This window comes from Bombus pascuorum, chromosome 11 (genome assembly GCF_905332965.1).
Source record: "Bombus pascuorum chromosome 11, iyBomPasc1.1, whole genome shotgun sequence".
NCBI lineage: Eukaryota > Metazoa > Arthropoda > Insecta > Hymenoptera > Apidae > Bombus > Bombus pascuorum.
In genome coordinates, this window is record NC_083498.1 from 1,458,582 (window position 1) to 1,473,018 (window position 14,437).

Here is a 14,437-nt window from a genome sequence, read left to right on the forward strand (position 1 = left end):
CGGGCAGGCTGGCAAGCAGAAGTCTAACATTGTCGCGGCGCGCCTTCAATATCGTGTTTTTAACCGTCGCCAGTGGCCCGCGGTAGGTGATCCGGTGTCGTATATCAACACAATGCAGCGACGAGCGTATGGTTACCGTCTGGCCGCGAGTTCCAGAAACTTCGATTCGGATCTGTTCGATTTTACGTGTTCATTGGCGCGTGCGGTGGCGTGATCCTAGGGTAGTGGGGGTTGTCTCCTCAAAAGACAAAGGAATCGGTCCAGGACAGTCAAACTCTTCAGTAGCATTCGAACAATCAAACGCATCAGTCGCATCAGTAGCATTCAAACAGTCATACAAATCAGTCGTATTTCACAAGATCTCGCTAGAACATACTATCCGTAACTTCAAACACAATTCAAACCAATACTTTCTGTATAAGTTATAAGTGTTATTGTGATACAAATATATATATATCTATATTCTACAACTGTGGAATAAGTTGCATTCATTGAATCACCCCTGTTATCCTAAACGAAACACGGGGAGTGACCAGTTCGCGACGTCGATTAGCCTAATCGTAGCGAGAATTTACGCCTCTCGCTGACGCGTTCCTTCAAGACCGCGTCTCTCCGCGAACGGTCGTAACACATACATAAATTATGTTGCATATTCTCGATACCAAGTTATATATCAAATTTTTATTTATCATACGTGAATTATACAGATGAGATATCACTAAAATACTACACGAGGAATCACTTAATAAATGGTTGTAATCGATCGAATACTTTCGATTTTTAATTGACATAATAAACTACACGACCGTTTAATTTTTGTACTTCTCGGTAATTTTCCTTGATACACATGCCCTGTTTGTCGCGTATCATACGAAACAATTCCGTCTGATTTTCTGAAATCCTCACTGGCTCTGGGAAAACGATCCAAGTAACGCATTCGTGAAACGGAAAGGTCGTGATCGAGCCCAAGTACGTGTAATAACCGGGTGTTTGACAAGCCTGTCTCATCCAGCACAAGCAATCTACGACAAAACGGATGAAACTGAAACGAATACGTACATCGTATAGCCAGTGATAATCCTTTATACGATATATGTAAGCCATCGATTCATCTTAAATATCCTTTAATGCATTTGAAACGCTATTTTAATTACTTGGAAAAAACGAAGGTGGCATACTTGGTGATAACTTTATGCACGAATCAGGCTGCGTAACTTTATGCAAGTCGTCCGTGATCTTGGAAAACAACGGATGTTCGTCCCAAGTTGGAACTTGATAGGCCTGTAGAAAATAAGCGCAAATCGCGAGTCCGTCATGTTTGTCCCAACAATTGTCGATCGTCTCGTATCTTTTATTAAAGTGTATCGCTTGGGCCTCCATCGTGAACCAAGTGCCATTCAACGTGTGTTCCGCACCTTTACAATTCGACGAACCCCATCGAAATACCACTTCCGACAGCTCGTACACGTCGTTTGCAAGCGGACCACCGCGAATCGTTGCTGCACTCCTATTACCTTCCAGTGTTATTTGAACTAACCGACCGATCGAGGCGAAAAGAAAATTACTCGATTATTTCCTTATATCTAAGTTTCCATAAAAGATATAACTTAGAAAAAACGAAGCTGGCACACATGCTATATTTATTTTTTATTTATATTTTTTTTTCTTCACCAACAAGATATAACACTTTACCAAATGTCCACAAGGACAAATTGTAAAATAACCAAAATAAAATAAAAAAAAAAATATCTGTTTCGAAATATGCACGTATGTCGCGTTACATTTATAGGATTCAGGAATAAAAGGATTTTTATCAAATTTAGTTATAATTTGAAATTTTTTATCTCAGGAGTTGTTATTCGTTTGACCATAAGCAGATTGTTACTCACCTGTGCTGCCGATATTTCGCATTTTAGCTTCACCATCTTGACTCCAGTGACCACTCATAATAAGTGCAGGGAACTTTATCCCGATTGCATTGTTTTCGTCGATATCGACTGGGGATTGACCCCATTTTCGACGACCATCACCTTCGACGATAATAACGATAATGACGATAGTACGGGTGAAAAATTTTGGAGGTTACGAATTTACAAGGATATTCTTACCTGCACACTGCATTTTATTTCATATAACGATTGCTCTCATTATTTTAGATAACGAGTCGCGATTGCATATTATTATATATTACATATTATCTTATAGAATACATTTCGTACACATCTTTTTACTACTGCAATTTAACTTTGCCAACTGTCAAAAAGAAATAACATAACATCGATCGCGGTATCGAGGTCGGAACAATTAAACCGCGCTTTTTCTATGAAGTTATATTCAAATAGACCGTGCTCGATATCCATTGATCCTTCATTTTGCCCGGATAGCCAGCTGATTATTTTATTGGACGTTTTCTTTCAAATTCGCAAGTGAAATTCTTGTATGTGTGTATACATCTATGTGCGATCGGAAATTTTACACAGAGCCCAATGCGTATCAACCGATAAAATTAAGTTGGACGGTCATTGAAAATGATAAATATATCAGCATCAGAATTTATGATCATATGCAGCAGTGTCCTCCTCATTTGTAAGACGATTCGTCCGTTTTTCCCTACCTTATACTTTATAGAACCGTTCGTTACTAGTTTTGCTACTGACCGAAGTTCTCGATTGGACCCAATTATTCCCCTGGGTAGAAAACGAATGCAATTTTCCTCCTTTCACGTTCGGTTATACGGACCGCAATGGGCCCCACATGTGGAAACTGCTGTATCCTGATAGCAATGGTAGCAATCAGTCACCAATCAACATTGCAACACAGCTCGTCGTTGTGGTGCAACCTTCCGAACCTCTCCGTTGGAACGGCTACGATAAAGGACCACTATCGACGACCATAGCGAATAACGAAAATAACGGTGCAAATTTTCCACTGGTTTAACAAACAAAATCGTTACTTACTTATTATCCGTTAAAAATTATGGAATCACACTCCTATTGCATCTCCTACATACCTAGTTACATCTGTACATTCAAAAGTTCTCCGTATTTATACAATATTAATTAAAAGTTACATCTTTTTTTTTATCAACTATGGTTAGAATGTTTGCAAGAACGTTTTGTCGTCAAGAGTTTCCTTCTCTATCGTTCTTACGTTATATGTATTTTGCATTTCAAATTTGTTAAGGATCATCTCGATCACCTTTCGACCGGTCATAATTTATCGTCTGCTGATCCGTTTAATAATCACTATTCAATTTCCAGTGATAGTGAGCACGATGTGGGGCAATTTAAATCGACCATACATCGAAGGTGGCTGTTTGACTAACGTTTACGACCTCTGCTCGATGATGTTTCATTGGGGACAATCGAACGACGAAGGCAGCGAACATACGTTAGATTACGTTCGATATCCCATGGAATTGCAAGTGTGGCACATAAAACGCGGCTTTAACTCACTTTTGGAGGCGATTGCTGCTAAAGAAAGCGATGGCATACTGATCATCTCGTTCTTTTTTCAGGTTAAATCGTATCTCATAGTTTTCAAAGTATCGACTAAGCTCTCTATGGAAGTAGAAAGACTACCTTTTTAATGAAATTTTATAAATTGTATAAAAAGTATAAAGTAGATGGAGTAAATAAATTAGTATTAAATTAATATTAATAGATTACAAACGCGGATAATCCTTATTTGGATCATATCGTGAGAAATCTGCGGCGAATTGTTAAACCAGGGACGAAGGTGCACGTTCCACCCTTCCCGCTGCTATGGATATTCCCACACTTTCAGACCGATTATTATACTTACAACGGTTCTCTTACCCAGCCACCCTGCAGTGAAATTGTTACGTGGATCTTGCAACCTGAACCGATCGCTATATCATCGTCTCAGGTAAAGCTATCGCTTTGTATAGTTTATAACGATTACATGTACTCGAATACCTCAATACATTTGCCACATATTAACTTTTACTACAGATTGCACAATTTCGACAAATTTGCTCACCGGATGGTCCTATACCGTTAAATTGTAGACCCGTACAACGAGTAAACGACCGTAGCGTGTACTTTTATTCGTAGTATTTGTTAACAAATTACAAAATTAATTTTATGTCTTATGCGTGTTCGTGTAAAACTATCAACACGCGTATATAGTCATTTGTGTTCCGTTAAATCTGTAACGTTTTTCTACTATCTATGCGTATAAACTGATTCTTAATAAAATCAAGTACAAAGCGATATATTTTCTGTTTTTGCTGTAATCTCAATTGACATTGACGTTAGTATATGATTGTACGGAACGAACATCGCCTTTCAACCGTCTACTTCGTGCAGCTGCTGCTTCGTTTCTTCGATGTGAATAATTATATTACCGGCGATGAAAAGAATACGTGCGAAATATGCATATAGCGCTCGTACAAAAATCGCGTAGATTCGATACGTTGCCCCGTTCGGGTAAAACGTTCCCCTTCTAACGAAGGAATCGTCTAATTTTCTTTAGCGGGACAATGAGATTATTTTTGTTCGCTGTTGAAAATATGAAACATCGAATAAGTATTTTATGTACAGAGAGCAATAATTTTATTGTTTTCCTGCTATATTTTACGAACGCGCCAAATACTTTCCAACAAATTTTATCAGAAAATAAAGGTATAACAAAGTTAAACTAGCTCGTCGTAAGTCGCATCAGGTATGTAAGAGTACATATATTATCTATTTGGCACGAATTATTGTAAGATGCATGCATCTGTCTTCTGTTTCTTCTTGCGTGAACGTTCATTGCGGACACTATACCGGAGAATACATTAGATCTCTCGCTTTTTTTTTTTTTTATCTGGATATACATCCAGTTCTCTCAAGCGGCTTGCGCTGGTATTTACGTAGATGAATTTATGAATTTCTATCACACGCACACACAATATATATATGTATATATATTGATATCGGGTACATTCTCACTTCGATGGTGTATTTCCCCAGTAAAAAATCACAAGATGTTTTGAAACATATGCGCTTGCCAATGTATAAGTCAGGCGTCCACGTGGTGTGAAAAACGAGATCTTGTCAAGTGAATTTCGCAAGCAAAAAAGGGTGATAGACGATTCTCTCGCCGCGTTTTCTCGCTCCGCTCTTAGCACGTAAGTACATATGTATTTACAGATTTACCCGTGATCAAAAATTTACCACCTCACAGTGCGTAGGAATGCCGCAGTAAGAATATCGCTTTTCTCGTGATTTGCAAAAGCGAGCGTCATTATAGAACGCGATATAAAGTCCTGTCGCAAAAGTTGGTAAAACCGGAGTATCTCGTATTCGGAGTGAATAACGTTTTATATACAGTATCGTAGATATTTCTCTCTCGTTCGAGGTCGCTACGATATTTTATAATGAAACACGCATACAAGGGACGGGAATGGTTTTGAAGGTTTCGAGCAAGCGCAGCTTTCTATTATTCTACGGTAAATGTCGCAACCATCGATTGTTTTTAAAAATAAAATCTTAAAAATCTTTTCGCCAGTGATTTCGGAGGATGTCTCGCCAAATCTCTTATGAAATCTGCTCGAAACGTCCAGGTATTATCACGTGTATCGTTGTTCCCTCGATTAAATCGATTTTCATAACAAAATCGTCGAAACTGAACGAATGAAATATCAAAATAACGCGTCCGATTTCCTCGTAAACCCAACTAAACTGGGAACTGGAAATTGGTTCTCCTTTAGCTTTGTCCCTTTGGCATCGCCTTCTCAATCCACTTGCATATCCCTTATCGTTCGACAAAGGAAAGCCGAAGTTATTATACCGAATGTCTGAAACATACAAACGTATCCGTGATTAGATTTCAAATATCTGAAATCTTGGGTATTCTGTGAAAACGTACTTGTATACCAGCCATTGCCATACCCAGGAATACTAATGTGAAGCTCTCGCACTGCAACCAACTTGTAACTTTCGAGAGGCAGCCCTATAAAAATATTTCATAACATAAGAAATCAACCGATGAACATAAAACGGAAAATCGCTATTTAAAATATTTGTCGTTCGTAGATTTAACGGTAAACGGTAGCTGCTGCATTTTCTTTGTGCTTTCGATTCTTTCGTTAACTGACATATATGTACGTCGTGCACCGTAATTACTTATACGAAAAAAAAAAGAACGGTTTAATCGAAACTAGAATCAATACTAGAATTAATGCACGAACCGAGAAAGAATTGGAATTGTTTTATGCTTCATTAGATCGACGATGTCACGATATTTCTTTTTAAAATGATTAAATCTTAGAGCGAATCTCTACCTCTTTATGTCGATATCCATCGTGACCCTCTTCGTCTTCCACTTGACATGCTATTTCGTCCACTGGTTTCGGGCTTAGCCACGGTTTCTCGTTCTTCCGCGAGAAATAAGAATTTCATGAATGCAGTATGAAGAGAAAGTTCAAACTCGATCAAATTACTTACATGTTTGCTGAACACTCTGGACACGACGCTCATTGGACTTCCCGTATTTTTTACCTGCGAGGTAATACGAATCAATGATTTTCATATATACAGACATATGACATTTAGTAACAGTTTATAGTCGCGATTTTATTCGGTGCAGAAAAATGTAAAAAGATCGAGCAGTAAATAGAATATTTCGGTGTATAATGCATCTGCATACGTACAGGTATATTTTTAACTTTTCGTGAAGTATCTAAAGTGTGTAGGATCTGCTATAAAGGGGGTATGTAATTATACTACGAAAATAGCTTTTCCGTACCTCTGTATTTTTTAAAACGCAACACGTAAGCGGCACCTGCCTCCTGTTGCCCGAAATTTGCGCGTCTCTCCACCATGCCGTGCCATTGTAGTCCCCGTATCCGTGTATTCCGCAGCAATTAAACTGTAATGGAATGATTCGTGTGCTCTTTGGACCATCGCAATGTGGTTGGATGAATGATGTACCGTGTCGTGCATTGGACGTCGCTCGGGCGCGAAATAAAATTTGCATTGTGCTGCTTTCGATCTCTCGCCGCTCGTTATACATAGAGACGAACATATGGACGAGAATTGCCTTTGAAACTTAATGGATATTTCCGTCGACCGATCGACACGACGCGATTCCACGCGACGCGACGCTACGACGAAGAGATCGTGTGAAAACCGTTACATATCGTCGTGCGGTTGCGCAAATTTGCAAATGTTCTCGCATTTCGGAACCTCAATAGGAAAATCATTCGATTTGGCGTGGTGACGAACAGTCGAACGTTCCTACGTTTCCAAATGTCGCATCTTTTAAAGGTGCGATGTCGTACGACGTATGTACGTTTGTCACTAACATAAAGAACAATATGCAAAAGAACAACTAACGAATAGTTGCCCGATCGAGCGAGAATTCAGGAAGTGGCTAGTTTATGTGTTTTCCGGTGGTTGATCGATCGATCGACTAGGAGAGTCAGTGACATAACCAAAGAATAATTGCGCGCGATAAACAAGCTCAGTGAATAAACGATCGATCGGTGTTATTAGCAGTTTTACCTTATATTGCGCAAAGTCGAGACTGTGGCTGAAGGGTATGTCGCTAGTCGTTTCGTGACCGTAATCCTCGGCCAATTTGTTAATCAGCCGCTCCTCCAATCCAGAAAGTATTCGAAATGTCATTAGTCCACCAACGGCAGCGGTGATGAGTTCGGTAATGATCAGTGCCACGAGCATGCTCATGTACTGGACAGTTAAAAATGTATCGTAGACCTTGGCCGTGCTTCTGTTATAGGTGTAGCGCACGAGGTGCATCTATCGATAACTTACGGTGGCCAGTATGCATTGATTTCCATAGAGAGCAGCACGACATCCGAAGAAACCGACCGTCAGCACCGTAAAACCGAGACCGACCAAGCTACAAGCTATCAGGTTAATAGTTTCGTGCGGCGTGACGTCGGGCACGAAAAGATTTAACAGGTGCCCTTTGCTTGGTTCCAATAGCAAGCATGCCCCTATCATCAGTACCGTACACCCAGCCAACTATCGAGTAATTTCTTTTTATGTAGTTATCTACTAATATACTACTCTCCATACTACTAAACCATTTGTAAGGTACTTTATGCAACCGCGGTACGCAACAAAATATCGTTTATGCAACGAAATTGAACCTTCTGTTTTCGTCTTTAGACACGTATGCGTTTCGATCTTGTTAGCTTCGTATACTTTGGTATTGCAGTACAGTATTGCGTCTCACGGTCCAGTCACATAAAATACCCTATGTATTTCAACGATAGATAGTGTATCTAACTAATGACGTTTAATCCTAGAATCTAAAAGCTCTTACAGCGTTGGTTATTATTATTATCTCTACGTAAGTTTATTAGAAAATTATTCTACGTCTCCAAACAATCATCCGTAAAGCAACGAAACATCTGTCTTTCACAATGTTACGGTGTAAGACCTTTACGCCAATCGCTCGATATTTTTCCATTTTTTCCTTCGTTTTTGTTGTCGAAACATTACAATTTTATCGCTAACGGTAAATGACCAATCTCCCGCAACCTAACTTTTACGTGCCGCTTCGTTTTTATTACAAGCGTACCGTTGTTGGCTTACTTACTGTTAACTGTTATTGAACTTCCTAGGTGATTGACTTTATCGATATATGTATGTATCAATGGTATATTATTAGTGACGATACGCGTTCATTCTTTGTTTACGCTTTATCAGAAAACACCACGATTCTTCATAAAGTACCGAATTATTCCTGTTTTCATTTCTGCACGAAGAAATATTTCTGAATTTTGATCTTTATTTCGTAGAAACATAAAACAGAATAAAAATAGGAAAACGGTAGGTACGCCGTGCAAACATCCGACCTATTCGTACGATATATGTATACATACATACATAGATAGATATAATCTGAAATTAAACGATTAATACTTTACCCATATCAATATGTTGAACGCAAATAGGACGAATTTCAAATACTTCATGTCGGTCGTTTTCAAGACATCGAATTAGTCATTGATCTGCAAAGATAACATCACTTGTATCAGTTACTTTAAAATCCAGATGATTTCGACTTTACTCTAAAAATTGACAAATGCCTTTCACTTGAATTTTTCAATATCAACGCTTTCGAACAAATTGAAAATTTATAAAGAGCACGATTAAGAACGTAAATACCAGCAGAACGAGGATAAAAGCAAGCAGGTGTTGGCGAATCTCGTGATGCGATGCGATGCGAGCGAAGCGTGCGTCTATCTACGTATCTCTTGATCCACTCACGAGAATTAAAACCTACCGTACCTTAGAAGAACGAGCCTTTAAAATGCCCGTGTCACTCTGGGGACGCAATTATACTCAAAGGTGCACGATCTACCTACGCTTCAAAGGGAATAGAAAAATTACTGCGAATCGGATATGCCGTGGCGCAATAATATGATACCTGTGTTTCAGCTTTTCGTTTCGATGTTGACTATATAGCGTGAGTTAATGGGTTAAACGACGAAATGTTAAAACACCATTGCAACTAATCGGGATCAAAGGCGAAATTGTCGGATCGATGCGTGGACGGTTCATATACGGTTATACATATTAATATCGTACGACCACAGTAAATCCACGATTAAGCGATCACAGGCATACAACTTATTACCAATTAATCCTAAGTACTTACACGCTTGGAAATTAATTAAAGTTCCCTGGAAAATCACGTACAGTTGCTTGCTATACCTTCTCACGCCTCTAATGGACGAAAGAAAAATTAACCGTTTTTAATCGAAATACCAGCATTGTGCATGCTACGAATACTCAAACGAGACCTTTCACATAAATATTCATAGCTACTCTTCTATGATATTACTTGCCATATTCCAGCGGGATCATTCGTGTAAACAGGTTTTGACGGAGGAATAGGCTGCCAGTTGCTGGTCCTGTTGATTCTCCTACTTGCTGCTGACAGCTACTCGAAACATAAGAGAAACAAGGGCGGGAAACAAAGCGTACAAAGACCAGTAACACCGTGGAAACAAAAACCGGAAAACTAATTTCCGATTATTCTTCTCTGTAGATCAATTCACAAGTAGTTCACGATTCGTAACGCTTGCCTATTCACTCTCTCATTTTCTTCTTCACTTTTCTTTCGGCTCCCGTTTCCCGTTATTAAATTCAAGCACGAGCACGTAGAGGTTCCCGCACGCTGAGAGGGCGACCAAGACGAAGTACACACACACGCACACACACGCGCGCGCTCACACACACGCGCGCGCGCGCGCACGGCAATCGACGGAGCGTCGTTGGAGAAAGATGCTGGTTACCGAGAAAAATCGATGTACCGATCTCACGTGCCAACTCCCGGAGTTTCCGCGAGTCTCCTCGAATGGATCTCACTCCAAACACCGATAGAGAATTCTGCCGTGTGCTATCGCGACGATACTGCCGAGGGTAAATGCTGCCAACTCCGACGTCATCTGCTTCGGGAGCGGTACGCTCTCTCCTTCCCACCTTCCGCTCATCTTCCGCCCTTACGTCGTCCGGTGGTTGGTCCAGATGCGGCTGCGTCGCATTGTAACCGCGCCGACGCGAGTCCTAGTCGATCCCTGCTCGTTAGTCCAGACGTTTCGCCACTCGACCAGCTTTCGTTCCGTCGTCAATGATGAACGTTAGACCACCGTACGAACGACCACTAGTGGTCAATTGCCTAGCTTTCGCATCGGTTTACAAGTTTAATTGCTACAATTATCAACGCTGCTTTTAACCGGACCGACCAATTTTGTTTGGAATCTTGTTCGTGAGTTCATATTTAGAGATAAGATCGTACTTGCATCGGCTCCTGTGATACATTTGCGTGCGCCACATTTTTTCGCTCCGAACTTCACCCCTCGATTTACGAATAAAATTACTTAAAACTTGCTTTTTCGAATTTCCGTATTTTCGCATTTTCGCATTTTTCCGTAACGCGCACCGATAATCCAGAATGCACGCGAGCGATATTCTACCGCGCGATCTTGCTGCTACCATGTATCTTCCTTTCTTTTCTTATTACGAACAACAGAGGCAAACGTATGATCACAGCGGGATCACACAGCGGGATTCGTTCAGTTTAAGCAGAATGAAAACTGGGAATCGTTCGATGTGTACGATGTTGGTAATGCAGAGAGATGTTCGCGTTTCGTTTCGAAGTGGAACAGTTTGTAGTATGTCTTTTAGTTTGCGTCTTTTCAGTTGCATTTATAAGCATTTTCGTAAAAATATTATCGAGATTTATCTTATGTATATTGTGCACAATATACTTTAATATATATATTATTATAATTTATATATATATTATATATAAATTAATATATTTTATATTTTATATATTAACTTATAAATTTATATATTTATAATAATTTAATTAATAATTAATAATAATTTATAAATTTATAAAAACGACACTATGTTATCAGAGAGCTAATATACTAATATATATTAGAGTACTATGCATATACACGTACTGTACCTTTACAATATTTGTGCACTATATTATTTTGATATAATTCAAAAGTTTGTACATAATATGTAAATAATTTTATTGAATATATTTCACTATAAAATTATGTAGAATGTTCATTTCCTCTCATTATCGATATTGATATTTGATTTAAAAATGTGCGTATTGATAACATGAAAAAATTGTTCGTTTCCTATTATCTTATTTCTCTCTCTCCCTCTCTTTCTTCTCAAAGATTATTTCGATCACATTATTAATCGTTCATTATCATTCTTTATTACCATCGAATAAAAAATAAAATCTAGATTTTGCAAAGACACTTATGGTTATAGCCCTTCTTTCATCGATAAAGAATTGTCAAGAGAGTCTTAAATAAGGCACATTATAAACGATAGTTCTAAACCGCACTAATTTTGTTGTTAATAGCATTTACTGAAACTGATTAAGGGTCGAGCGAGCTTTTAAATTATATAGATTAATACAAAAGATCGACTTTATGTAAATATAATGGATTTATTAGGTATTAACAATTTTTACAGCATTCGTACTTTAAACAACTATGAGTAAAAGATGTTAACGCTCTAGTCAAAGAATCGGCGATGCGGATAATTTTTCAACGTTGTATCCTAAACAAAGTAGAAACGATCGAGAGATTCGTTATAAAGGTGTTCGCCATACGACTAGAGATTTAATCGATCAAGTCTCACAATTTTCTCTTATGTAATAAATTACACTATTGGATATCGTTCACCGCATAATGTAATGGATGCAAATAATCGATTTAGCAGATCTTACATACAAGGCTCGAAATAAATCCGTATTGGAAATTATTATATCAAGTACACCATATTTGCCGATCGATAATCGTAAGTATCATCGTATTTAAACGCGTTTCACATATTTTATATTTAATTGCGTAATCACCCGCCTACTTATCCAACATCTGCAAAAAGAACCGCACTTTGAAAGAGCGGTCCGCTTCGTAGTTCAAGGTTAAAAGAAGGAAAGGGAATAAAAAATGTTCGCGAGAGAAAATAACGCGCGAATAGCCGAAGAAAATTTTCACTCTATAACAGTACGTAACAAGGATGTGTACCATTGGTTGAGTAATAATAATAATAATAATAATAATAATAATAATAATAATAATAATAATAATATGAGCAAACGCGCAATTATAAATAAGAAGATCTTATTATACAATGGTTTTACGGGGGTCTCTCTCATGCATATACATATTTAAGTTCACGGGCCGATCACATATACACAGTGCACACGTTCCATTATTCGCTCACATACAACCTTTAGAAATCTATTATTTTATTATTAATCCTTACTACTACGTTGGACGGTACGATGACTCATAATTACTGCTATGCGTTTTCTGCACATGTTTCGAATAAAAATTTGTATCATCGATTTAGACGTAAACGAGAATTGACGATGGACGCATCGTGCGCAATATGAACTCTATTCGTCAACATTATCGCGCGAGACAATGAACTATTGCACAGCATAGATTCGATGTAAGTGACCTTCGTCACCAAGGCGAAATATTCGCAGTGGCAGCGACGTAACAACGGTCTATGCGCATATACATTTGAAGTATATTCTTGATATTCTCGCCGTCGCTACAAATTACCGACGTACGAATACTTGAACGAAATGTGTATTCGTATCTCGATGTAAAGTAAAAAAAGAAAAGAGTTTCTTTGTCGCTAACCCTGAGAATATCAGGCGATGGTCGGAGGAGAATTGAAAGACTCGTGCTTGAACGGTGCCTCGATCTTCCGATTTTGCTTTTCGATTATACCACGAGCACGCAGCATTTTTGGTCATTGCATCGGAGCAAGAAGCATAAATCACATTGAAGTCGCGCACTATTGTCGCAAAATCGATGGCAATTTCGTTGTACAGTCGTGATAACCGCGCTCGTTGGCGGATTTTCTAAACAAACTCGTGAAAATAATGATTTTGATCGCGCCGTGCCACGTTGATTCGCATTTTGTAGAATCGCAATGCGCGACGGACAACGTTGAAAGCCTTTCAACGCCTTTCAACGTTTTTCGCAGAGAGAAATTCGCCGGATTTTGTTCATCGTCGATAGAGAGTATTCGCGATGTCGTTTCGCGTCGTGGCACATGCGCTGCTCTATTCATCGCAACAATTCGATTGAAGATTCGTCACGTGGAACAAATTCTTGTTTAAAAATGCACTGGCGCTTGCTTTCGGTTCGCTTCGGTTCGGTCGTCGTCTCGGGCAAAGCTACGAAACGAACTTTGTTTTAATCCTCGCGAATTTAATCTCAAAAATACGCAGTCACCTTTGGAAACGAGTGTCGCGCCGCCGCCGGCGATGTCGCACGATTAATAACGAATACTTGGCAACGCGACGCTGTAATTTGTCTCTTTTAACCGATAGGTCGACATCGTAAAAAATGATCGCACAGCGCAAAACCTGGAGCAAGAATTTTAGCAAAAGTCTCGAGTTGAGCATATCCGAGCCCCTTCTTCGTCTTTAATTTCACGCGCAACCTTTTTTATAACTCTGTGGTCGTTTCTACCGGGCTTTGTTCGCCCAAGTACGTGAATCCTAGATGAGAATAATCCCTTTTTTCTCTGAACGTGACGTTATCGTTCGACGGACTAGGATTGAGTAGATCGTTACCATGATTGTAGAGTGGATTTAAGACGGGCGTCGTGTCGTGGTTGTTCAACGTGTTCGCGTTGCTGTTATGATTTTTTCTACCAAGGGTCGATCGTCGCAATGAGTGAATGTTCGTCTCTCCGTGAGTACCGACTATGCTGGAAGCACGTGCCGTGGTCGCCGCTTCGGAACTTACAGGGCTCTGTTGACCTAAACAGATGATAAACACGCGTCCATCAATTCCGTTCTCCTCGTCTTGCTAATTATTTTCCATTTATGAAACCATTTTTCAGAGGAACAAAAAGAAAAATTCGAGTGTTTCCAAACTCTTCTTCGA

General features: G+C 39.2%; 4 protein-coding genes across 9 annotated transcripts in view; 1 reads left to right on the forward strand and 3 right to left on the reverse strand.

Moving 5' to 3' along the window:
• Nucleotides 1-637: 637 nt before the first annotated feature.
• On the reverse strand, nucleotides 638-3,261 carry LOC132911708 (carbonic anhydrase 7-like). The gene is made up of 3 exons (XM_060968563.1): nucleotides 1,890-3,261; nucleotides 1,179-1,532; nucleotides 638-1,022 (listed from the first exon to the last, which is right to left on the reverse strand). Exons 1-3 carry the CDS (start codon nucleotides 1,945-1,947, stop codon nucleotides 781-783), a joined length of 654 nt encoding a protein of 217 aa, XP_060824546.1. The 5' UTR covers nucleotides 1,948-3,261; the 3' UTR covers nucleotides 638-780.
• LOC132911716 (carbonic anhydrase 1-like) lies at nucleotides 2,529-4,174 on the forward strand. Its single transcript, XM_060968579.1, has 5 exons — nucleotides 2,529-2,586; nucleotides 2,645-2,914; nucleotides 3,261-3,517; nucleotides 3,664-3,888; nucleotides 3,975-4,174. Exons 1-5 carry the CDS (start codon nucleotides 2,529-2,531, stop codon nucleotides 4,074-4,076), a joined length of 912 nt encoding a protein of 303 aa, XP_060824562.1. The 3' UTR covers nucleotides 4,077-4,174.
• Nucleotides 4,175-4,551: 377 nt separating this feature from the next.
• On the reverse strand, nucleotides 4,552-10,472 carry LOC132911703 (tetraspanin-11-like). 5 transcript variants are annotated; one of them, XM_060968550.1, is made up of 10 exons: nucleotides 9,826-10,472; nucleotides 9,640-9,707; nucleotides 8,906-8,989; nucleotides 7,782-7,994; nucleotides 7,512-7,697; nucleotides 6,754-6,876; nucleotides 6,453-6,506; nucleotides 6,290-6,382; nucleotides 5,875-5,958; nucleotides 4,552-5,803 (listed from the first exon to the last, which is right to left on the reverse strand). In XM_060968550.1, the coding sequence occupies exons 3-10, from the start codon at nucleotides 8,951-8,953 to the stop codon at nucleotides 5,741-5,743; spliced, it is 864 nt and encodes a 287-aa protein (XP_060824533.1). In that variant the 5' UTR covers nucleotides 8,954-8,989; nucleotides 9,640-9,707; nucleotides 9,826-10,472; the 3' UTR covers nucleotides 4,552-5,740. The 5 variants fall into 5 exon arrangements, with proteins under 5 accessions (XP_060824533.1, XP_060824535.1, XP_060824532.1 ...); XM_060968552.1 differs by having other exon boundaries at nucleotides 9,785-10,472; XM_060968549.1 differs by having other exon boundaries at nucleotides 9,640-10,472.
• Nucleotides 10,473-11,947: 1,475 nt separating this feature from the next.
• The window catches only part of LOC132911676 (cadherin-99C), a 114,893-nt gene continuing 112,403 nt past the window's right edge, over nucleotides 11,948-14,437 (reverse strand). For both annotated transcript variants that reach the window (XM_060968448.1, XM_060968449.1), the window contains one exon: nucleotides 11,948-14,310. In XM_060968448.1, coding sequence (XP_060824431.1) covers nucleotides 13,994-14,310 — 317 coding nt within the window. In that variant the 3' untranslated portion in view covers nucleotides 11,948-13,993. The remainder of the gene's footprint in view (nucleotides 14,311-14,437) is intronic.